This window comes from Scylla paramamosain, chromosome 43, assembly GCF_035594125.1.
Source record: "Scylla paramamosain isolate STU-SP2022 chromosome 43, ASM3559412v1, whole genome shotgun sequence".
In the NCBI taxonomy this organism is placed as follows: domain Eukaryota; kingdom Metazoa; phylum Arthropoda; class Malacostraca; order Decapoda; family Portunidae; genus Scylla; species Scylla paramamosain.
Genome location: NC_087193.1, coordinates 7,354,784 through 7,376,871, shown reverse-complemented (window position 1 = coordinate 7,376,871; position 22,088 = coordinate 7,354,784). Strand labels below are relative to the sequence as shown.

The 22,088-nt window shown below is 39.2% G+C and overlaps 2 protein-coding genes and 1 long non-coding RNA gene across 9 annotated transcripts in view; 2 read left to right on the top strand and 1 right to left on the bottom strand.

The window, feature by feature from the left end:
* The first annotated feature begins 51 nt into the window (after nucleotides 1-51).
* Nucleotides 52-13,715, top strand: LOC135093495 (uncharacterized). Of its 7 annotated transcripts, none has more exons than XR_010263398.1 (7): nucleotides 175-269; nucleotides 1,443-1,581; nucleotides 2,225-2,435; nucleotides 2,917-3,238; nucleotides 3,376-3,499; nucleotides 4,215-10,787; nucleotides 10,848-13,715. XR_010263398.1 is itself a non-coding variant. In XM_063992782.1 (7 exons), exons 3-6 carry the CDS (start codon nucleotides 2,225-2,227, stop codon nucleotides 4,392-4,394), a joined length of 837 nt encoding a protein of 278 aa, XP_063848852.1. In that variant the 5' UTR covers nucleotides 175-269; nucleotides 1,443-1,581; the 3' UTR covers nucleotides 4,395-4,413; nucleotides 5,032-13,715. The 7 variants fall into 7 exon arrangements, 5 of the variants coding, with proteins under 5 accessions (XP_063848849.1, XP_063848852.1, XP_063848853.1 ...); XR_010263399.1 differs by having other exon boundaries at nucleotides 4,215-10,797; nucleotides 10,863-13,715; XM_063992782.1 differs by having other exon boundaries at nucleotides 4,215-4,413; nucleotides 5,032-13,715.
* An 897-nt stretch (nucleotides 13,716-14,612) lies between these two features.
* The window catches only part of LOC135093481 (uncharacterized), a 57,455-nt gene continuing 49,979 nt past the window's right edge, over nucleotides 14,613-22,088 (top strand). The window contains exon 1 of the long non-coding RNA XR_010263392.1: nucleotides 14,613-14,783. This is a non-coding gene — a long non-coding RNA (uncharacterized LOC135093481). The remainder of the gene's footprint in view (nucleotides 14,784-22,088) is intronic.
* The window catches only part of LOC135093778 (neuromedin-K receptor-like), an 18,892-nt gene continuing 12,722 nt past the window's right edge, over nucleotides 15,919-22,088 (bottom strand). Inside the window, exons 8-10 of the mRNA XM_063993388.1 lie at nucleotides 19,946-20,045; nucleotides 17,915-18,047; nucleotides 15,919-17,681 (exon numbers count right to left, since the gene is read on the bottom strand). Coding sequence (XP_063849458.1) covers nucleotides 17,148-17,681; nucleotides 17,915-18,047; nucleotides 19,946-20,045 — 767 coding nt within the window. The 3' untranslated portion in view covers nucleotides 15,919-17,147. The remainder of the gene's footprint in view (nucleotides 17,682-17,914; nucleotides 18,048-19,945; nucleotides 20,046-22,088) is intronic.

Sequence of the window (22,088 nt, the reverse complement as noted above, 5' to 3'; positions counted from 1 at the left end):
AAAGAAAGAAGAAGAAGAAGAAGAAGAAGAAGAAGAAGAAGAAAAAAAAAAAAAAAAAGCAGTCACACGTGTCCTCATCACCTGCCGCCGATGGCTCTATAAAGATTATATAATAAAGGGAAGCCGTTGAAAAGACCACCAATCGTCATCATCGTCATCATCAGCATCTCATCTGTAAACAAACATCTCGGTGTGAGTGAGGGTACTCATACTAATACTAATGTCATCTCTTTCTTTCGCTAAACGCTTTGTTCCTCCTGTTTGTTTAGGTTTGTTTAGTCTAAGCAGCCAGCTTTGCTTGTTGTAATTGGTGTCTTGTGTGCTGGAAGTGACTGTTTGGTCCTTGTGTTTTTACTCTAGTTACTGTTTGCTTGCTCTTAAGTGCTCTATTTGTTGTAATTGTGATTGTTTGAACTAAGTGTTATGACAATAGACTCCTTCTTTCTCCCTTTCCTTCCTTCCTTCCTTCCTTCCTTCCTTCCTTCCTTCCTTCCTTCCTTCCTTCCTTCTTTCTTTCTTTCTTTCTTTCTCTCTTTCTTTCTTTCTTTCTTTCTTTCTTTCTTTCTTTTTCTTTCTTTCTTTCTTTCTTTCTTTCTTTCTTTCTTTCTTCCTTCCTTCCTTCCTTCCTTCCTTCCTTCCTTCCTTCCTTCCCTCCCTTCCTTCTTTCCTTTATTTCCTTCCTTTCCCTTCCCTTCCCTTCCTTTCTAATTATCCTTCAATAATAGCCCAACACACCCACCCCACGTCTCCTCATCAGCCTTATCTGCACACTTATCTAATCACCCTAAGCTCCAGGTGTTCAAAGGATGTGGGTCTACCCCAGTCTTACCCAATCCTCCTCCTCCTCTCACAACTGGTTTCGCATATAATTCCCTCATAATTTCGGTAAATATTTTTCTTTGTCATGCATAAGGGAGGAAGACTCGAGAATAGAAATAGTTTGAGGATAAAAGGCATGTTAATTCTCTTTCCCATAAAAGAAAGTAGTACTAAAATTAATGTAACTGTCTTGATTTCTCTATAAAACTATGTACTTGATTTTCTGTTAAATTTTGATGTTTGAATTAGTAGGAACCTTTTTTTTTTTGTGTGTGTGTGTGCCTGCTTATCTCTCCCATAAAAGAAAAAAGAAAATATTAAACTAATCTAACCCTCTTGATTTTTCTTTTCTAATAGATTTTGATGTTTTGAATTACTGCAACCTTTTCTTCTTTTTATTAGGCCTGTTTATTATCTCTCCCATAAGGAAAAGAAGAGGAAAGTACTTAAATTAGTTTAACACTCTTGATTTTTCAATGAAACTTTTATTTTCTAGTATAATTTGATATTTTGAATTAATACAAACTTTTTCTTTGTGGGAGAGATCTTGTTTTTTTTACAGAATGACCTGAGTTTAATACCTGAGACTTACCTGTAACTGTAACTGTCCTTTCTCCAAGCAGCTGTGAGGTGCAGGCCGGGCGAGGCAGGGCGAGGCAGGACAGCACCCGAGGCAGGCCGGGTGACCCATGTGAGGGCGGCAGCTCCCTGTGGCCGCGCTGATGCATTGGTCTGGACACGCCACCTCTCACTCTGCATGTGGTGAGTCTATCTGCATGTGATTCACCTTTCTGTTACTGTGAGTGGCCCTTGGTGACCCCTGGAACACTGTGAGAGTTGTTTGTGTAGAGACAGAGGAGATAGAAAAGATAATAGGAAGCTAATTTTTTATTATCATGTCATCTTTCTTCACTGTCAATTATTTCTTCACTTTCTTTTTCTCTAATCCCACAGCCACATAATCTCCTAACTCGCTAAAAAGTATGTCATTTTCACATAATTTTTCTTCACTACTGATTTTTCTTTCACTATGAAACCTGTCAATACCATCATCATTATTTTTTTAGCTTAACATGACCTAACGTAATCTCTTTAATGAAACATACCTGCATACATACATAAACCAAGGCTGTGTCTCCCAAAAAGTGTGGTAGCCAAAACAAGGCACACAACTTTCACACTCATTCATGCTACTCTCTCAGCTCCTTGGCCCCTGATGGAGAAGAGAAAGTATTCCTGGCCTTCCTTTATTGGGATCATCTAAGCAGTTTAGACAATAAAAAAGAGAAAACTCATTATCACATCAATTTCCTTCACAACTACCTCTGTAACACCACAAATCTTTAACCTAACATAATCCATAAACTCAGCACCCCCACTCACTCTTACCATACTTTTCCAACAGATGGATAAACTACCTCAGTTCCTACCAGACCTGGAGGCACCGCGGTCACTGGTGAGTCGGCCAGCTGTGCTGGGCGTGGCTGCCGGCTTCCTGGTGCCCGTACTCATCCCATTCTTCCACCTGGGCATCATTTCACACCTCTGGGATGAGTTCAACTACAAGGTGGACACTCATGGCTGCTCCTGCTCCTGCTGGGACACTGTTTTCAAAGGTGACGTGTTGTTTGTACTTGTATGTTTTTCAGTTATTTTATTTAAATTTTTGTTTATACTGTATAAGACTCAAAGGTAACATAATTAGTTTGGTATGAGTTCAACTACAAGGTGGATGTCATGGTTGCTCCTACTCCTGTTTCTATGTTGTTTTTTCCTTATTAACCTGCCACACTCACTTCCATTGTTGTGTTCTCCTTCAGTCTTGAGTCCTCTGACCTGCTTCAAAGGGACTGGCATCCTTAGTGAGCCCTTTTTTTACTCTTACATTAGAAAAGACAAAAAGAAGCATACTCTTGTCTTCCCTAGACATTTGTGAGCAAGGGCCAACCAGGTACAAGCACATTTACTTCAGCATGACCCCAAACACTCTTAAAATCTGGGTGGTGGTGGTGGTGGTGGTGGTGGTGGTGGTGATGATGGTGGTGGTTAGCTCAAAACATTCAGTAACATAAGTAATAACAAATCTTTCTTTTCCAGGCATTTATGAGCGAGGGCCAGCTGGGTACAAGCATGTTTACTTCAACGTGACCCCAAACACTCTCAAGATCTGGGTGGTGACAGTGCTGGTGGTGCTGCTGAGCTACGAGGCAGTCAAAAGGGTGGTGAGGCTGTACCTGTGTCGGGAGGCACGTCTCTCCATGGCGGTGCTGTTTGTGAGCAGTGTGTACCCTCACTACTACTCCTGGTGGTCTTACTTCAACTATTGGAATGATGATTTTTATAGCCAGTGGAACCATCAGCTCTTCTTCTCCCTCACGGAGCTTGCCTCCACCCTGGCTGTCGTCCTGCTGGTGGATAAGTGAGTGATGGAAGGGAGTGTGTTGTTAAGTTATAGTGGTTTGTCTCTTGTGCCTTCCTCATTCTTGTCACACATTCTTCCTTCTCTTGGCATCCCTACAACACCTCACACTAATCTTTCCCTATCTTGTGCTGTAGGAATGTAAGTGTGACGCCGAGCCGTGCTCTCATCATCATCGACATCGCAGTCCTGCACATCGTCACCTCAGGGTTCGACCAGTTTGTCAGCAATGTGGTGCAGGGCAATGGGAGGCTTCACCAGGTAAGAGGAAGGCTTCAGGTCCTCACAGAGACAAGGCACTGTTTGATACTGCTGTGGTTTTGTACTGTGACCCAAATTTTGTGTGTGTCTCTTTAGTACATAAGAACATAAGAAAATAAGGATTGGTGCAAGAAGCCATCAGGCCTACACATGCCAGTGCCTGTGTGAAATATGCCTACCTATTTCCACCTATCATCCCTATCCATAAATTTGTCTCATCTTCTTTTAAAGTTCCCTAATGACTCAGTATTAATAAACTGATTACTGATTCTATTCCATTTATTTACCACTATTTGAGAAGCATTTCTTTCCTATCTCTCTTTTAAATCAAACTTTTCAAACTTGAATTCATTATTTCTTGTTCTATCCTGATTACTGAGCCTGAGAATTTTACTTATGTCACCCTTGTTATGTCCCCTCTTAACCTATGCCTTTCTAAGGAATGTAGATTTTAAAGTAGTGGTAATAATGGAGGTGGTGGTGATGTGAAGGTTTGTAGTACTATTAGAACAAGGAGGAGGAGGAGGAAGAGGAAGAAGAAAAAGGAGGGGGGAGAAAGAGGAAGAATCAACAAAAAACACTTGCTTTTAAACTCAGAGGAAGGGGAAGTGTTGGTTAAGTCTGTCTATCTAAGAAGGAATGTTGCAGGTCTGCACTGGTAGAGACTATTCAGTGCTCTTGTTGCTTCCTGTTTTCACCTCCCTCACCACCACAGGTTCTCCGCGACGTGTTCTTCATGGTGCCAGACTTGCTACATGTGTCCCTGCCGATGGTGGAGCTGAAGCGGCTAGCACTGTCTCGGAACCTGCCCACCACTCACCTCATCTCTAACAAGGAGTTCTTCTCTTCTGTGGCTTTTGTGGCAGGTGGCTGGGTCCTCTGCATGATGCTGTAGCGGCCAGGCTGGGAGAAAGGTACAAGTTTGGTGGGTTAATATATCTCAGTTTAAGGGTTTGGGAAAGTACTTATTTACTTGATATTTTGTTAGTGTTGATAGAAACTGCTGTGAGAAAAGTACTGGTTTGATGGCTTAGTGTCTCAGTACTAAGGTCATTTTGGGTTCACTGTGTTTTGGGAAGTGCTCATTCACTTCACATTTCCCTAGAGTGTTGATAGGAACTGCTGGAAGGAAAGTACTGATTTCATGTGTTAATGTGTCAATATAAGGGTCATTTTAGGTTCATGTGGCAGCTAGGGAGTGAATAATAGTACCCATTAACTCAGTATTTTCCTACTGTTGATAGAAGGCTGCTAGAAAAAAAGGTACCGGTTTAGTGTATTAACATGCTACGATGCTATGGAGTTTTTGGGGTTCATTGCCTAACTGGTGAATTAAATAATTGCATACATTTGGAAAATTACCCATTCACTTGATGTTTTCTTAGCGTTATACATGCCTGCTAGGGGAAAAGTACTGATTTGATGTGTTAATTTGTCAATATAGGAGTTATTTTAGGTTCATTTGGCAGCTGGTGAGTGAATAATAGCATACGTTTGGAAAAATACCCATTCACTTGTTGTTTTCCCCACAGCAATGAGTCAGGTGCTGGAGCTTGAGGCAGTGAGAGATTAGAAATATACCCAGAACTGAAAATGTTTATATAGAAAAGCTTAAGTCAGTCAGTAAAGGCCTTGAAATGCATTTAGTACTGAAAACATTGATATAGAAAACTTGATTGAGTCAGTGATAGAAATGCACTGAATACTGAAAACATTATGCATAGAGAAGCTTGGATAAGTCAGTAAAGAGCTTGAAATATGTTTAGTACTGAAGAATATTGGTATAGAGAAGCTTGAAAGTACTGAAGCCATAGATTTATAAAGAAGCTTGAGTGAGGCAGTGATAGGTTAGAAATGTGTTTAGTATTGGCAACACTGATACATAGAAAAGCTTGAGTAAGTCTGTGAAAGCCTTGAAACTAACCTAGCACTTGAAAACACTGATATATAGAAAAGCTTTGAAACTAACCTAGCATCTGAAAACACTGATACATATACTGAAGTTTAAAGGGTTTGTAATGCATGTACAGAAAAGCTTGATTAAGTCAGTGAAAGTTTTTGAAACTGACTTAAGATATACAGAAGCTTGAGTGAGTAAAGGATTTGTAATGCATCAGTGTAATGTTGAGTATTGATTTTATACTTACACTCTTCTCTGGATGAAACACAGTCTTGCTTCCTGTGCCTCTTCTGTGAGTATGGAGGATGATGCTTAGTTTGGCAAGTGTGTCTTAGTTTGGCCAGTGCTGTCTTAGTTTGTCAAGTGCTGTGTCGTCTCTGTCAGGCTGCTGTGGCATCTGACAATGCAAGTTCCTCATGGTTCTCTTACACAGCAAATAAAATCACCCAGCAGACAGGCAAGGCATCCCACAAGTGCATCTGTTGCTCGTGTTTAAGTTTCTCCCATGAATGATGAACGTATTCCATGACATTTTCATGTTGGTCACCAGATTTGTGGCTCATGTGGCCTCCCTTACTTTTTCTCATTTTCTTGCGCCAAGAGCAGGTTTATGAGGGCTCAAAGTCACTGGCTGTGGAATGTCTGGCTTGGAATTGGATGCAGGAGAAAGAAAATTGCATGTCTTACAGTCACAACAGTCACAGAGACACTGGTCGTGGGAAATTTGGCTCAGAATCAGACACAGAAGAAGAAAAATTATGTCTTGCCATTACGACAGTCACAGAGACACTGAGTAAGGGTGCAGTAGTCGTGTGAAGGCTTAGGACTCACCCTGATAAAAAATCACCTTACAAACTTCAAAATGAGAGCGGGGAAAATGCGACCAGAAAAACCTGTTACCCTCCCTTTATCATGGAACTGGAGAAACCTATTACCTGCCCTTTAAAGGATAATAGAGGTGTTGTCTTGCCCACCCATCACTGCTGCACCTAACCTAAAGACCAGACTCCACAAAAATTCTTTAGCGTTTATACTTTTCACGAGTGACTGAAGCACTTGGGACGACTTGCGGAGAGTGCTTGGTTTTACTTTACGCATTCTCCACCTTCTTCTTTCAATGGCACGGTACAAGATGCTGTGTCTCGCGTCCAGAGGAAATATATCCGTCCAAGACTCATGACCAATGCGCCCCAAACACAAACGCTCCCTTCAACCCTCAGCTGCAAACACACATCAATCTTGCAAACTTGTGTGTGTGTGTGTGTGTGTGTGTGTGTTGGTTAGTGATGGTGTGTCCTTGCCTAGTGTGTGTGTGTGTGTGTGTATTGCAGATCTATTGAACCTTTGTCATGTACTAAAGGTTCTGCAAAGTTTTTTTGTTTTTATGTGGTTCCTGAGTCCTGTGCATTCAATAATATGTGATTTTTTGCTATAAATTGATACTGTTTCATTAGATATTGATTGGAATTTATTTTGTAGGGGAGACAGCCTTGGTATATGTATGTATGTACCTGTGTATGTATGTTAGATCTTATTGTGTTCTATATTTGTGTGAGGTTGAGTTTTGCTTTGCACATATCAGTAGTGTTCTTCAGGTTGACTCAAGAGTGTATCAGCGAGTGTGAAGATAACACTCAGTAGGCCACGTTAGGTTAGGTCAGGTTAGGTCCGAGTCAGCACACATTTCTTTTAATAGAGCTTATCAACACAACACTCAGTAGATCAAGATAATTCGGGTTAGGTTAGGTTTGAGTTAAGACACATTATTTTGAAGAGCTTATCAGCGCTAACACAGAAGACTGAATAGATCAAGATAATTCAGGTTAGGTCAGGTTTGAATTAACACACATTACTTGTAACAGAATGCTCAATTGATCAAGTTAATTCAAGTTAGGTTAGATTAGGTTAGGTTTGTTTTAAGCTATCATAAATTACTTTAAACACAGCTTATCAACACATAACACTCAATATATCATGATAATTCAGGTTAAGTTTGAATAAGCACACTACTTTTAATAAAAGACTTATAAGATCAAGTTAATTTAGGTTAGGTTAGGTTTGAGTCAGTGCACATTACGTTAAACACAGCTTATCAACACAGAACACTCAATCGATCAAGTTTATTCAGGTAAGGTTAGGTTTGAGGGTTGAATTAGCACACCACTTTTAACAGAACACTCATAAGATCAAGTTAACTTAGGTTATGTTAGGTTCAAGTCAGTACACATTACATAAAACACAGCTTATCAACACAACACTCAATAGATCAAGTTAACTTAGGTTTGGTTAGGTTTGAGTCAGCACATATTACATAAAACACAGCTTATCAACACAACACTCAATAGACCAAGTTAACTTAGGTTTGGTTAGGTTTGAGTCAGCACACGTTACGTAAAACACACCTTATTAACACGGGACACTCAATAGATCAAGTCAATTTAGGTTAGGTTCGAGTCAGCACACATTACGTTGAACACAGCTTATCACCACAGAACACTCAATAGATCAAGTTTATTCAGGTTAGGTTAGGTTTAAGTCCACACACAATACTTTTACCAGAGCTTACTAACATGGATCAAGGGATGAGTGTGGGTCAGCGTCAGGTAACTGATGAGTCTCACAGGCACAGGTATTGCTTCTTGGAAATCTCACCTGCATCTCAACAAGAAATCTCAAAAGAAATAGGAGTGTTGTGTTTTCAAATGTATTGTAAGAAGGTGTCTGGAAATATAGGAGTCTTGTTTTAAGTGTTACATTCTTAATTGTACCACAAGAAAGTGAATAAAATTAAATAGTCTTGTTTTGAGTGTCATGTTCTCAGTTGCATCTCAAGAAAGCAGCTAAAATAAATTATGTCTCGTTTTTAAGTGTTACATCTTCAGCTGCATGCCAAGGAAGTGTCAAAATTAAATGTAAGTCTTTGTTTGGAATGTCATGTTCTCAATTGCATCTCAAGAAAGAATGTAAAATTAAATCGTCTTGTTTTTAAATGTTATATTCTTACTTGTATCTCAAGAAATGGTTCAAGATCAAATAGTTGGCCTGTGATGGTAATTTGATAATGTCAAGTAATTTATTCAGATCATTTCTCCCTCGGGTTGTATGTAAAATATGGTGTTTTTTTGTGTAATTTATGTATTTTCGTCATTGTTTTTTAATATTCCTGGTGAAACATTAATTAATTGTATTACTGTTTCCCCTCAGCTTGTGTGTAAATTTTGGTGTATTTTCATGTAATTTACTTGTCTTAATTGGTTTTGTGTAATTACCAGTGCAATGTTAATTAATTGTATGAAAGTGATGATTTCTTGGTGTTTCCCCTTATCTTGTATGTCAATTCTGGTGTATTTTCATGCAATTAACTTGTCTTGATCAGTTTTTTTGCATAATCATTACTGGTTCACGGTCGATTAATTGTGTGAAGATCATTTTTTTTTCTTGTTTGTTATTGGATTTGTATTGATAAGCAATTTCTCAGGACCAAGAGTATTATGAATAATGAAATTTTTGTGTGAGGGAAAACTAGATACTGGAGAACATATTAGATTCATGTGTGTGTGTGTGTGTGTGTGTGTGTGTGTGTGTGTGTGTGTGTGTGTGTAATATATTAAACACAGCACAAAAAGGAAAAAAAGACTAATGAAGAGAAGACAATACAAATACTGTAAAGAATTGGCACATTGGTAACTCATCTCTCTCTCTCTCTCTCTCTCTCTCTCTCTCTCTCTCTCTCTCTCTCTCTCTCTCTCTCTCTCTCTCTCTCTCTCTCCTCTCCTCTCCTCTCCTCTCCTCTCCTCTCCTCTCCTCTCCTCTCCTCTCCTCTCCTCTCCTCTCTCTCTCTCTCTCTCTCTCTCTCTCTCTCTCTCTCTCTCTCTCTCTCTCTCTCTCTCTCTCTCTCTCTCTCTCTCTCTCTCTCATAACTTTATACCAACCAACACAAGCACATAAATATATCAAACACAAAGCACAAAAAGAAAAAATGCTTGATGTTTGTTTTTAATGAGGAGAAAAAAATGAAAAAATTGTGCATAAACTTATATATATTTTTTTGTATCTAACTTCTTTGTGATCTTAAATGAGCTGAGTGTCGCATTTATCAATCTGTGTTTCCCTACTGAATGTGTATGCAATGTTAATCCTTCCTCTACACAGCTGTACCATTCCAGTGTGTTTTTTATTAGTGTGTGAGCTTGAGAGATTCTCCATTGGTGCTCTGTACAGCTGTAATGAGTGTAGCATATAGGGGGTGAAAGAGTGGAAGATATTGGTTAACTCTTGCATAAGATAAAGGGGCAGAATAGGGGTGAAAGATTGAGAATACTAGTTAACTCTTGCTTTAGGGAGGTGGACAGGACAAGGGTGTTCTTTCCAACTGCAATGTGTTTTGTGTATAGGGATGAAAGAATGGAAGGTACTGGTTAACTCTTGCATTAGTGAGGTGGACAGAGCACAGTTTACCAGTGAAAGGGATGAGAACATGGAAGATACTAGTTAACTTTTGCATTAGTGAGGTGGACAGGGCAGAGTTTACCAGCAAAAAGGATGAGAGAGTGGAAGATATTGTTTAACTCTTGCAATAGGGAGGTGGGCAGAACAGAGGTGAGAGTTGGAAGTTTTGTAAAGGGAGAGAGAGAGAGGTATGCAGTTAGGAAGTTGAGACGAGTGTTGACTATGTATATCACTATGTATATGCTTTGTGTTATGTGTTTATATACCAGGATGATGTGACGAGGGTAGCCAGGCAGGGTACACACACACACACACACACACACACACACACACACACACACACACACACACACACACACACACACACACACACACACACACACACACACTACACATATAACTTCAATTATTTGCATCTAAGTGTACTGTAACTCAATATATATCATGTGTAAACTGTACTGGACAATAAGTGTGATATTTTAAAGGATTGTTGTGACTCGAGTGTGTGTGTGTGTGTGTGTGTGTGTGTGTGTGTGTGTGTGTGTGTGTGTGTGTGTGTGTGTGTGTGTGTGTGTGTGTGGTTATCATTTTCCGAAGTGTTTGGTGTGTTTCAAAGATGTTTCCTTCCTTTGACTCAATCTCATCAAGAGGATTGTGTTGTTTCTCCCATAAGTAACATGAGTGTGTACATCTTAAGGGTACTTCCTCCACGGGCAGAGTAGTGGCTCCCAGATTAAGTTAGATTGGGTTAGATTAGATTAGATTGGGTTGGGTTTTGGGTTAGGTTAGGTTACGTTAGATTGGATTAGATTAGATTAGATTGGGTTAAGTTAGGTTAGTTTATGTCAGGTTAGGTTGTTAGATTAGATTGAATTAGGTTAGATCAGGTTTCATTAGCTATTAGGTTATGATAGTTTAGGTTAGCTCAGGTTAGGTTAGGTTAGGTTAGGTTATGATAGTTTAGTTTAGGTTAGCTCAGGTTAGGTTAGGTTAGGTTAGGTTATGATATGATAGTTTAGTTTAGGTTAGCTCAGGTTAGGTTAGGTTAGGTTGGAGGATGTATTGTTAAGAATTGCCCATGAGTGTTATGGTTTTGCAGTGTTGTGCTTCAGCAGGTGTTTCTGTACCTCTGTATTTGTGATGTTCTCAAGATCAATTCCTGCCTTTGAACTGTACCTGTTATACTGCAGAGTTTGTATTATTGATGCTGTTATTGTCACCATTATGTACTCCTCTTATGTACTACCAAGATAAATTCATACTCTCATTATCAGCATAGTACTTATTATTTTATTTGTTTATTTATTTACTTATTTATTTTATTTTTATTTACTGTTTTTTTATTATTTATTTGTTTATTTATTTATTTATTTTGTATATGAGGTAAAAGGTTTGTTAATGTTCTGTTTGTTATTCAGATTTAATTTCACACTCTCAATTTCCATGCCACATTTCCACTACTTTCAAAAGAGCCCAGTTGAAGTTACTGGAATTCTCAAGGATGCTTTTTATGGTTCTAGTGACAGTTTAACAAGATTTCTACACAATTAAAAGAAGAAACAGTCTTGAGAACCCAGCTAATCATCTCTGTGGCCTTTGAAAATAGTCATGGTGAGAGAGCGAAGCGTTTCTGAATACCGCCCTTAGTTGTGGTGGCATTTTGTTTTGTGAGAGAGAATGTTAATGTTCTGTCTTGCTCTTCACCCTCTGAGTTTTAGGCTGGCAATGTTTTAGTTATATGAGAGTTGGTATGTTAATGTTTTATGTGGTATTCTGATACATAAGAGATCTGTTTTACTCTCAGTTTTGTGTTGGTAATGGTTTTGTTCATTGAGGTTTTATAGTAAGTTATAATACCTCTGTGGTTTTGTTATATGGTAGTTGGTTTGTTAATTTCCTGCATGTTATTCTGATACATAGAGATCTGTTTTATCCTCATCTGTAAGTTACTTTTTTTTTTTTTTTTTTAATGAGAGAGGAAACGTTATGTTTTTGTGTATTTGTTTGATGGACGAAAATTAATTTTATTCTCTTATTTTAAAGTCGGTGATGGGTTTGTGTAATTTATATGAGAGAAAAGAGGTTTGTTGATGTTTTGTGTGTCTTATTTTGCTGCATGAGGATACAAATAATTCTCTCATTTTTAATTTGATGATTGAATTTCACTCTCTCATTTTTAAAGTTGCTGGTGACTTTGTATTATTTGAGAAAAGAGGTGTGCTAATATTCGCTGTGTGATTTTAATGCATGGACATCAATTCATTTCTCACATTTTAAGGTTGGTAATGGTTTTCTGATATTTATGTGAAAGAAGAGATGTTTGGTAATGTTCTATGTATTATTCTGATTCATGAAGATCTATTCTACTTTCACTTTTAAATTGGTAATGGTTTTTCTGATATTTACATGATAGAAGAGAGGTTTGGTAATGTTCTGTGTATTATTCTGATTCATGAAGATCTATTCTACTTTAATGTTTAAGTTGGTAATGGTTTTGTGTTAGAGAGATGAGATATGTTCAGGTGTTTTCTTGTGTTATTTTGAGAACAGCTTCGTTGGTCTTCCTTCATGTTATTTTGACAGTACTTATGTGATTGTTTCTCTCTTTAGTCAATATGCAGTGAAGATTACTCATTACCCACATCTGTTATTTTGGGAGCATCTTTTGTTGTTTTCCCTTATTTCAAGGATGTAGTACTTATATGAATTGTGTCTTTCTACTTTAACTAGTACGCAATGAAAAGTATGTGTTATCCCCCCCCACATTTTATTTTGGGAGCATCTTTTGGTTTTTATTTCTTATTATTATTTTGAGAATACTTATCTGATTGCTATTTTTCTAATTTGCTAACAGAGTACTTACATATACTTTAATTAACATATAATGAAAAGTACTTATTTTCCACCATGTGTGTTGTTTCATAAGCTATTGTTGTTATTTTTAGTCATATTTTGATAGAAGTTAAGTTAATTTTTTTCTTTAATTAATATGAAATCTACTTTAAATAACAAGATGAAAAGTACTTATTTTTTTCCAATGCATTATCTTGAAAGCCATTCTAGTTGTTTTTGCCTTTGTGTTTTGACAGTACTGATGTGACCAGTATTCTATCATACCTAACCTAACCTGACCCCTGCCCTAAGTAGCTATGATGGCCGGTGCTCAGGTCATCCCATGTATCCCAGTTACCCGAAGAAACTGCTATGTGGCAATAGTTAACCTTTTCACTGCTAATGACACACAGTTCTTGACCCACAAACTGCTAGGGTGTCTTTCCTCTCATTGTATTGGTTAGGTACTTGAAAACTCTACAATCTTTAACTCATTCCTCGCTTTACACACTAATATGACACCTTTCCTTTCATTCAGTGTATTGGCTAAGTACTGAAAAAAACTGTTCATTTTGACTTATTTTTCCCTTAACCCTCAAACCACTATGATGTCTTTCCTTTCATTCACTATATTGGCTGGGTAATAGAAAGCTCTTATTCTTTTTAAATCTTTTCTCCTTTTTTTAATAATCATGATCTTTACAATGAAGGGATTAGCAGTGTAATTAATTAATCAAAACCTAGCCAAATCTAACCAAAACCTAACTAACCCTAACCTAACATGACCTAGCCCTTGGAAGGAAACACTACTGTCACTTCAATATCATCCGAGTGTTGCAGTGAAAAGGTTAATACGTGTTTGCTGCGCCTGACTGACGGCTTGCAAGTACCGATGACTGTGGCTGTGCTTAGTAATGGTGGAGATGTTTATACGTATGTTATATCCTCATATATCCCACATCTATTTTCTGGCTTTTTTAAATGGGTGAATAGAGCAATGTAAGATGGCTTTTTCAAATAAATTTACACATAATATAGCCTGTTTTATTTTCCCTTATATCATTATGGTGGAAGAAATTATAATATGCATGTTATATATCCATAATTTATCCCACATTTATTTTCTGGCTCTTCAGTGAGTGAATATGGCTTTTCCAAATAAATTTACACATAATATAGCTCGTTTTGTTTTTCTTATATTATTAAGGTGGAAATGTTTGTATATCTCTTATCCACATTTTTTTTTTTTTTTTTATGGGTGAATAAAGAGATATAGGATAGGTTTTTCTAAGTTTACTCATAATATACTTTTTTTTTATATAGAAAAATTAGGGAATAGGAAAGTCTAAACACGTATTTGGTCTTAAAACAATGATACAGCTAATGTAAGTATGGTATATCTGATTGTTGTATAGGCTATACATTGAAATAATATTGCGTGTATAGAAAATTAAGGGAATATGAAGGAATAAACATAGAATTGGCAGGACTGGACAGGGAAAGCCATTTTGGCTGTATTATGGAAAACTGAGGAAACGTTTGTGGGTGGAGGATAGAAAATCGAGTGTGTAATACATTTTAATATATATATATCTTGTATGTGCAGTTAAAATAGCGAGTCATGATATAGTGAAGGTCTGGTTTTTAACACAACATATCCATTTTTGCATAAAAAAACTCCATTAAAAATATAAAGAAGAAACAGAAGAAAAAAAAAACTCATATGTATGAAAAGAACTTCCTTGTACACACACGCACACACACACACACACACACATTGAGCATTCAAAAGAAGAAAAAAAGTCATTAGTACCTACATAAAGAAAAGAAAAGATCTCGTGTGTATATAAAAAAGAAAAAGAAAACCCTGATTGATTGATTGATTGATGGGTTTATTTGAAATGTGTCCTGTTAAAACCCTTGACACGCGGCGCGGGAAGAGCAAGCACACAAACACAAATAAGCAGAGACAGTTGACGTTCCGTGGTGCTGGTGTTAAGTGTTTGTGTAGTGCGATACGGGGAATTCCTCGCTGCTGAGGGCGACGCAGCGGCAGGAACAAGGAACAAGGAAGACACTGAGGCGGCCAGGACGGCGTGACAGGTGAGCTCAGATGTGGAAGAAGTGGTAAAATGTGGGAGGGTGTACCGGCGGGAACTTTGCTGTTTGGCGCCATCTTATTATTATATTATTATTATTTTATTATTATTATTATTTTTGTTTTTCGCTCGTCGTTTATGACCCGGATTCAGAAATGGTTTCCTCTCGCACCACGACTGCTTTTTCAAGGCCACGGAGATATTAGCCGGTTGCTGCCTTTGTGAACACTGCACCTCATGACGCATTGGTGCACCGCGCGCATGACCCGGAGGGCGAACAAGCGGTCAAGCTGTTTGAAGTGCGACCCTCGTGACCAGTGTTAGGAAGAGAGGCGGGAAATTAAGATGATTCCTTCTCAAGTTTCCTTCACGCCTCGGCAAATGAAGGAGGAACACCAGAAATGAGAGGAACAAACATATATGAAGGGACTGATTTTTTATGGTGGGCAGGGCAGCAGCACAACGTTATTTCTCCATTATTCTAGTGATGGAGAAACCAGCTGAGGGAAGAAGATCGAGGGGAAGACAACGAGTGAGATGAAGGGATGGAATTGCGGAAGAACTGGAAAGGATGGGAATGAGGGAGGAAGATGCAAGGGACAAAAACAGCTCGAGACTCGTGCGTGGCGCCAACCACTCACTCGAGGGAAACAGCGAAAGAAGGTGTTGGTATGAGAAGATGCAAGGAACGGAAATAACTGGAGAGGCGCAAACACTCACTCTAGGGAAACAGCGGAAGGAGGTGTTGGTATTAGAAGATGCAAGGAACGAAAATAACTGGAGGGGCGCGAACTACCCACCCTAGGGAAACAGGGAAAGAGGAAAATTCTAGTTATGCTGTATGATTGAATGTATAGAAGTATTGTTGATGTTGTTTTTCTTATTTTCTCACTTAAATAATATCTTTGCACACGTTTAGGTACTGCATTCAGTTATTGTTTGTATCGTTACCTTCATTACCACTGTCGTAATCATCATCATCATCATCATCATCATTATCCTTCTTGTTCTTGTTCTTCTTGTTCCTGTTCTTGTCCTCCTCCTCCTCCTCCTCCTCCTCCTCCTCCTCCTCCTCCTCCTCCTCCTCCCCCCCCCCCCAACTTCCACCACCACCTCACTAGGGCCAAGTAAACAACATAGACAGCACAACATATATTAGCTTTCACCTTACAACAATGCAATACTTAACTACACTGGGTCTATTGACAGTCCCATTAGGTAATTATCTCTTAAACACACACACACACACACACACACACACACACACACACACCACTAATGGTTTACTATTACTACTGCACTTACTATTACTATCATTATGTGCTATACAGTTTTTAACATAGCAGTAGTAGAGAATTTGTATTTTGTTTATTTATTTTTGTATTTGTTCATATATATACATTTCTTTGTTCTGGAGGAGGTAGATGGAGATTATTATTATTATTACTGTTTTATTTATTTATTTTTTTTTATTATTATCAGTCGTATTTTCAAGTTTTTTTTTATTTATTTTTATATATATTTTTTTCTTTTTTGAGAAATGTGTATATATGTATGTACTAAAGAACCTGCTATGTATTAGGATGCAGAATACATTACGTAGTGAATACATAGCCTCTACACACACACACACACACACACACACACACACACACACACACACACACACACACACACACACACACACACACACACACACACACACACACACACACACACACACAACTGAGAAAATGCTATTTATTTTATTCTTGATTATTTACACACACACACACACACACACACACACACACACACACACACACACACACACACACACACACACACACACACACACACACACACACACACAAAGAAGAAAGCCACATTCTCTTTTGAACAAACTATTTTATTTATTTATTTTTTAATCTCAACACACAAATTTTTTCCCACTTTCTTTCCCATATTTTTTTCTTCCCTTTCCTTTGATATTTCCATCGTCTTTGTCCTTCACTTTTTCCCTGATTACTTTTCCCCTTCCTTTCTCTTTTTCACTTTTTTTCTTCTTTCTTTTCTCATCCTCAAAAACTTTATATATGTTTTGTTTTTGTTTTTTTTTCTCTTTCCTCTTCTCTCTTTTCTTGTTCGTGTTCTTTCCTTTCCTTCTCTTCCTTCCTTTTTCTCTCATTTTTCATGCTCACTTATTCTATTCTTATTCTTAATTTGTAACTCTCTCTCTCTCTCTCTCTCTCTCTCTCTCTCTCTCTCTCTCTCTCTCTCTCTCTCTCTCTCTCTCTCTCTCTCTCTCTCTCTCTCTCTCTCTCTCTCTCTCTCTCTCTCATTTTTTTTTTCTTTACTGGCTCACTGGTGCCTTCCTTGCCCACCTCCTTTACACCACCGCTTCGAAACCCTTAACAAATATTGCGTCAGGGAGCCCAGTGTTTAAAGTATAGATCTCTTTGTATAGTGGATGGTCTGGTTTTAATCCACTCCTTCCACTCTGCTCTCCTTTCCTCCCCCATCTATTTACTTCTCTTCTTTCTCCTCCTCTTTCTCCTCTCCCAACCTCCCACCTTCCTCTCCTCCTCCTCCATCCTCCTATTCCTCCACCTATCCATCTTCTTCCAAAATCTTTCCTCCTCCATCTGTATTTACCTCCACTTTTCCTCCCACAGCAGCACCCACATGTTTCCTCCGTATCTCCTCGTCCTTCTCTCCCTCCTTTTCCACTGTCGAAGGAGCTGGAGGCTGTCGTGTGGTTGTTGTGATTGTTCAGTCTGCCGTTCTGTCTGTAGGAGGCTCTGACGAAGGTTCTCTGCGCCAGGGTAACCTCCTGTAGGTCGCCACCGCCACCACCATCACTACTGCCGCCACTGTTGTTGCTGGTACTGATCCCACCGCTGCCACCAGTGTTCTGTTGTGTCTGCCAGATAGGATGTTATAGAAGCTTGTATTGAGATAGACAGATAGATAGATACTACTACTACTACTACTACTACTACTACTACTACTACTACTATTACTACTACTACTACTACTACTACTACTACTACTACTACTACTACTACTACTACTACTACTACTACTACTACTACTACTACTACTACTACTACTACTACTAGGCAAAACACAACCAGGTCCAGATCTCGCACTCACCTTAGCCACGTCGTTCAGGCCGTCGCAGAGGTGGTGGTGGTGGTAATGGTGGTGGTCGTGACATAGCTCTCTCCCTGGTCCTGTGTATACCACGCGCCCTCCGACGGACGACGAGGACCTCCTCTGCGTAAGCCTGCGAGAGAGGCGGGGTTACCAGGGGCGTGGTGGGGGGTGCCTGCAGATCCTGTGTAAGCTGAGATCTGTCTGTTTGATGTGAAGCTTTGGGAGACTGTGTGTGTGTGTGTGTGTGTGTGTGTGTGTGTGTGTGTGTGTGTGTGTGTGTGTGTGTGTGTGTGTGTGTGTGTGTAGGTCCATACTGTTACTACTACTGCTGCTGCTACTACTGCTACTACTGCTATTTCAATAATTCTGTTTGTCTGGGAGCTTTTGTGTGTTTGTGGATGGATGAGTGAGGAAATGAGTGCGTGGGTTTGTTGGTACGTTGTGCGTGTGTGTGTGTGTGTGTGTGTGTGTGTGTGTGTGTGTGTGTGTGTGTGTGTGTGTGTGTGTCCATGCTATGTCAGTGTTGCTACTACAGTAAAATCCCTCTCATCCGGCATTCAAGTATCTGGCAGCTTCAAGTATCCGGCACATTTTTCCCCGAGCCTTAAAATCGATAAAAAATCAATGTGTACTCATAAAATCGATTAAAATTCCCGCGCGAGGCATACTTTGTCCCCTCGCCACCAGAGCGCACTGCTTCGCGCCACCCGCGGCCCACTGCACTGTGTTTACTCAGTGACTCAGTCCCGCGTGTGCACTGTTTATCGCCTGACGCCTTCATCATGCCTAAAGTTGTAGAAAAGAGGAAGCGTGTTGTGCTTACACTTAAGCAGCTGATCAGATCAGCTGCTGATTAAGATCAGCTGATCTTTGTTATGGTAAGATGCGTGAGTGTAGGGTGGTGATTGTGGACATAATTTTACTTCTATTCAAGTATCCGGCATGTCGGCGGTCCCGTTGATGCCGGATAAGAGGGATTTTACTGTACTACTATTTCTGCTGTTGCTGCTAAAGTTTCGTCCGTGAATTATTATTATTATTATTATTATTATTATTATTATTATTATTATTTTTATTTTTATTTTTATTTTTATTATTATTATTATTATTTTTATTATTATTGTTTCTATTACTACTACGTACTCCTGTCATCATCATCATCATCATCATCATCATCATCATCATCATCATCATAGTTATTAATCAGTTATTTATTCTATCACTACACTACGTACGATAATTACAGGGTTATGAACGATACTCAGCAAAAGAGCACAGAAAACGAGAATAAAAATAGAGTTCACTGCAAGAAAACCAAAGAAAACAAAGCATTTAAAGGGGACACCATGATATATTACAGAAGTTCATGTTATTTTGCCATTTTTTGAAGCTTGCTTATGTACATAGGAATTATTAAAGATTTAGAATTAGGGGATAATGTAAGGGGGGAATAGATCAAGGGAGGAATGGAGGAGGATTGAAGGATAACACGGGGAATGGAAACAGAGATAGAAACACGATGGAAAGCTGACAGATAAGGATGGGAATGGAATGGAAGAGGGAAATGATTGAATGAAGGGATGATTGATGTTACTGCTCTCTCTCTCTCTCTCTCTCTCTCTCTCTCTCTCTCTCTCTCTCTCTCTCTCTCTCTCTCTCTCTCTCTCTCTCTCTCTCTCTCTCTCTCTCTCTCATTATGCATTTTAAGTATTTTTCGTCTATTTTTTAAATTTATTTCTTTCATTTCTATCCCCTTCTCTCCTTTTCTTTTTATTAATTTCTTTAGTCTCTCTCTCTCTCTCTCTCTCTCTCTCTCTCTCTCTCTCTCTCTCTCTCTCTCTCTCTCTCTCTCTCTCTCTCTCTCTCTCTCTCTCTCTCTCTCTCGTTCTTATTTGTTTCCATCCATTCATCCACTTTCTCTTCCCTTTCCTTCCATTCTTCCATCCCTCCCTCCTTCCCCTCACTTTTCCACCCCCTCTTCCTCCTCCTCCCCCTCTCCCTCTCACTCCCACTCCCTCTCCCTCTCACCTGCTGTGCCGTACGGAGCCCATTTCCACCAGTACCGCGGGTTCCGGACCAGAGTACCCAGAGGTGGTGTCCCGGGTCCCTGTGATGCCCCGCCACGACTCTGGGGGCGCGGAGGAAGGGGAAGAAGAGGCAGGAAGGAGAGGGGTTAATGTGGGCGAGAGAGAGAGAGAGAGAGAGAGAGAGAGAGAGAGAGAGAGAGAGAGAGAGAGAGAGAGAGGTGGAGGGTAGTGGTGAGTGAGTAGGTATGCAGTTGTGGTAGTAGCGGTGGTGGTGGTGGTAGTAGTAGTAGTAGTAGTAGTAGTAGTAGGAGGAGGAGGAGGAGGAGGAGGAGATGGTTTGTAGTAGGAGGAAGAGGAAGAGGAGGGGGTATGAAGTAGAAAGAGGAGGAGGAGGAGGAGGAGAAGGAGGAGGAGATGGTATGTAGCAGGAGGAAGAGGAAGAGGAGGGGGTATGAAGTAGAAAGAGGAGGAAGAGAGGAGGAGGAGGAGGAGGAGGAGGAAGAAGAATTATGTTGCAACAAGCAAAGCTCAAAGACAAGAAGAGGAACAGGAGGAGAGAGAGAGAGAGAGAGAGAGAGAGAGAGAGAGAGAGAGAGAGAGAGAGAGAGAGAGAGAGAGAGAGAGAGAGAGAGAGAGACGGGTAATGAAAGAAAGGGGATGAAAAAGAAAAAAAAATCAAAAGAAAGAAAGAAAACATGAAAATATGACAGGAACAACAAGGGAGAGAGAGAGAGAGAGAGAGAGAGAGAGAGAGAGAGAGAGAGAGAGAGAGAGAGAGAGAGAGAGAGAGAGAGGCGAATACAAACAACAACAAAAGCAACAAGAAGTGATCATATATATACATTCTTTACAATTACATATACAAGAATATATATAATTAGTGATATAATTACAATAACAATTATATAAGTATGTATGGTATATATATAATGAATAATGTATGTAATTAGTATTGTAATTATGTGTTTGGTAGGGATGATTATTTTTTATTGTTATTATTATTGTTATTATTGTTATTATTATTATTATTATTATTATTATTATTATTATTATTATTATTATTATTTGGAGGAGGAATGATGTGTTAGCTGTTATTTATTTATTCATTTATTTATTTTGTTTATTCATTTAGTGTGTGTGTGTGTGTGTGTGTGTGTGTGTGTGTGTGTGTGTGTGTGTGTGTGTGTGTGTGTGTGTGTGTGTGTGTGTGTGTGTGTGTGTTTGTTTGTTTGTTTGTTTGTTTGTTTGTCTTGTTTTTGTTCATTATTTTATTTATCTGTTTATTGTGGGGATGAGTGATAGTGGTGGTGGTGATTAGCTCTCTCTCTCTCTCTCTCTCTCTCTCTCTCTCTCTCTCTCTCTCTCTCTCTCTCTCTCTCTCTCTCTCTCTCTCTCTCTCTCTCTCTCTCTCTCTCTCTCTCTCTCTCTCTCTCTCTCTCTCTCTGTGTGTGTGTGTGTGTGTGTGTGTGTGTGTGTGTGTGTGTGTGTGTGTGGTGGAATCTCACTACTTTTCGGTTATTGGTTTTGGAGAGAGAGAGAGAGAGAGAGAGAGAGAGAGAGAGAGAGAGAGAGAGAGAGAGAGAGAGAGAGAGAGAGAGAGAGAAAGGTTTGATTCCAATTAAATTCTTTAGGTAGTGTGACACCTGGAGAGAGAGAGAGAGAGAGAGAGAGAGAGAGAGAGAGAGAGAGAGAGAGAGAGAGAGAGAGAGAGAGAGAGAGAGAGAGAGAGCCCCTTTGTGAAATATTTTCTTATCCACTGTCTGTATATCTGTCAGTCTGAATGTCTGTTTGTCTGGTTTTTTTTCATCTGTTTATAATAGTGTTTATGTGTTTAGTTAGTCAGTCAGTCAGTCTTTATTTTTACACAGTCCGTCAGTCAGTGAGTCTGTCTATGGCTTTCTACTTTTATTTATACCTAAGTCAGTTATTTAGTCAGTCAGTCAGTTAATTAATATTTGTACTTTTACGTTCGGTTAGTCAGTCAGTCAGTGAATCAGTCAGTCAGTCAGTCATTAATTCAGTCAGTCAGTCAGTCAGTCAGTCAGTGAATCAGTCAGTCAGTCAGTCATTAATTCAGTCAGTCAGTCAGTCAGTCAGTAAATCAGTCGGTCAGTCAGTCAGTCACTTAATCAATCATTTATTCA

What these genes read in the sequence shown, in the direction of transcription:
- LOC135093495 (XM_063992779.1), top strand. Translation starts at nt 2,225, where the DNA reads ATGGATAAACTACCTCAGTTCCTACCAGACCTGGAGGCACCGCGGTCA. An exon ending in CTGGGACACTGTTTTCAAAG is followed by an intron (nt 2,436 to 2,916) that starts GTGACGTGTTGT and finishes TTTCTTTTCCAG; the next exon opens with GCATTTATGAGCGAGGGCCA. An exon ending in GCAATGGGAGGCTTCACCAG is followed by an intron (nt 3,500 to 4,214) that starts GTAAGAGGAAGG and finishes TCACCACCACAG; the next exon opens with GTTCTCCGCGACGTGTTCTT.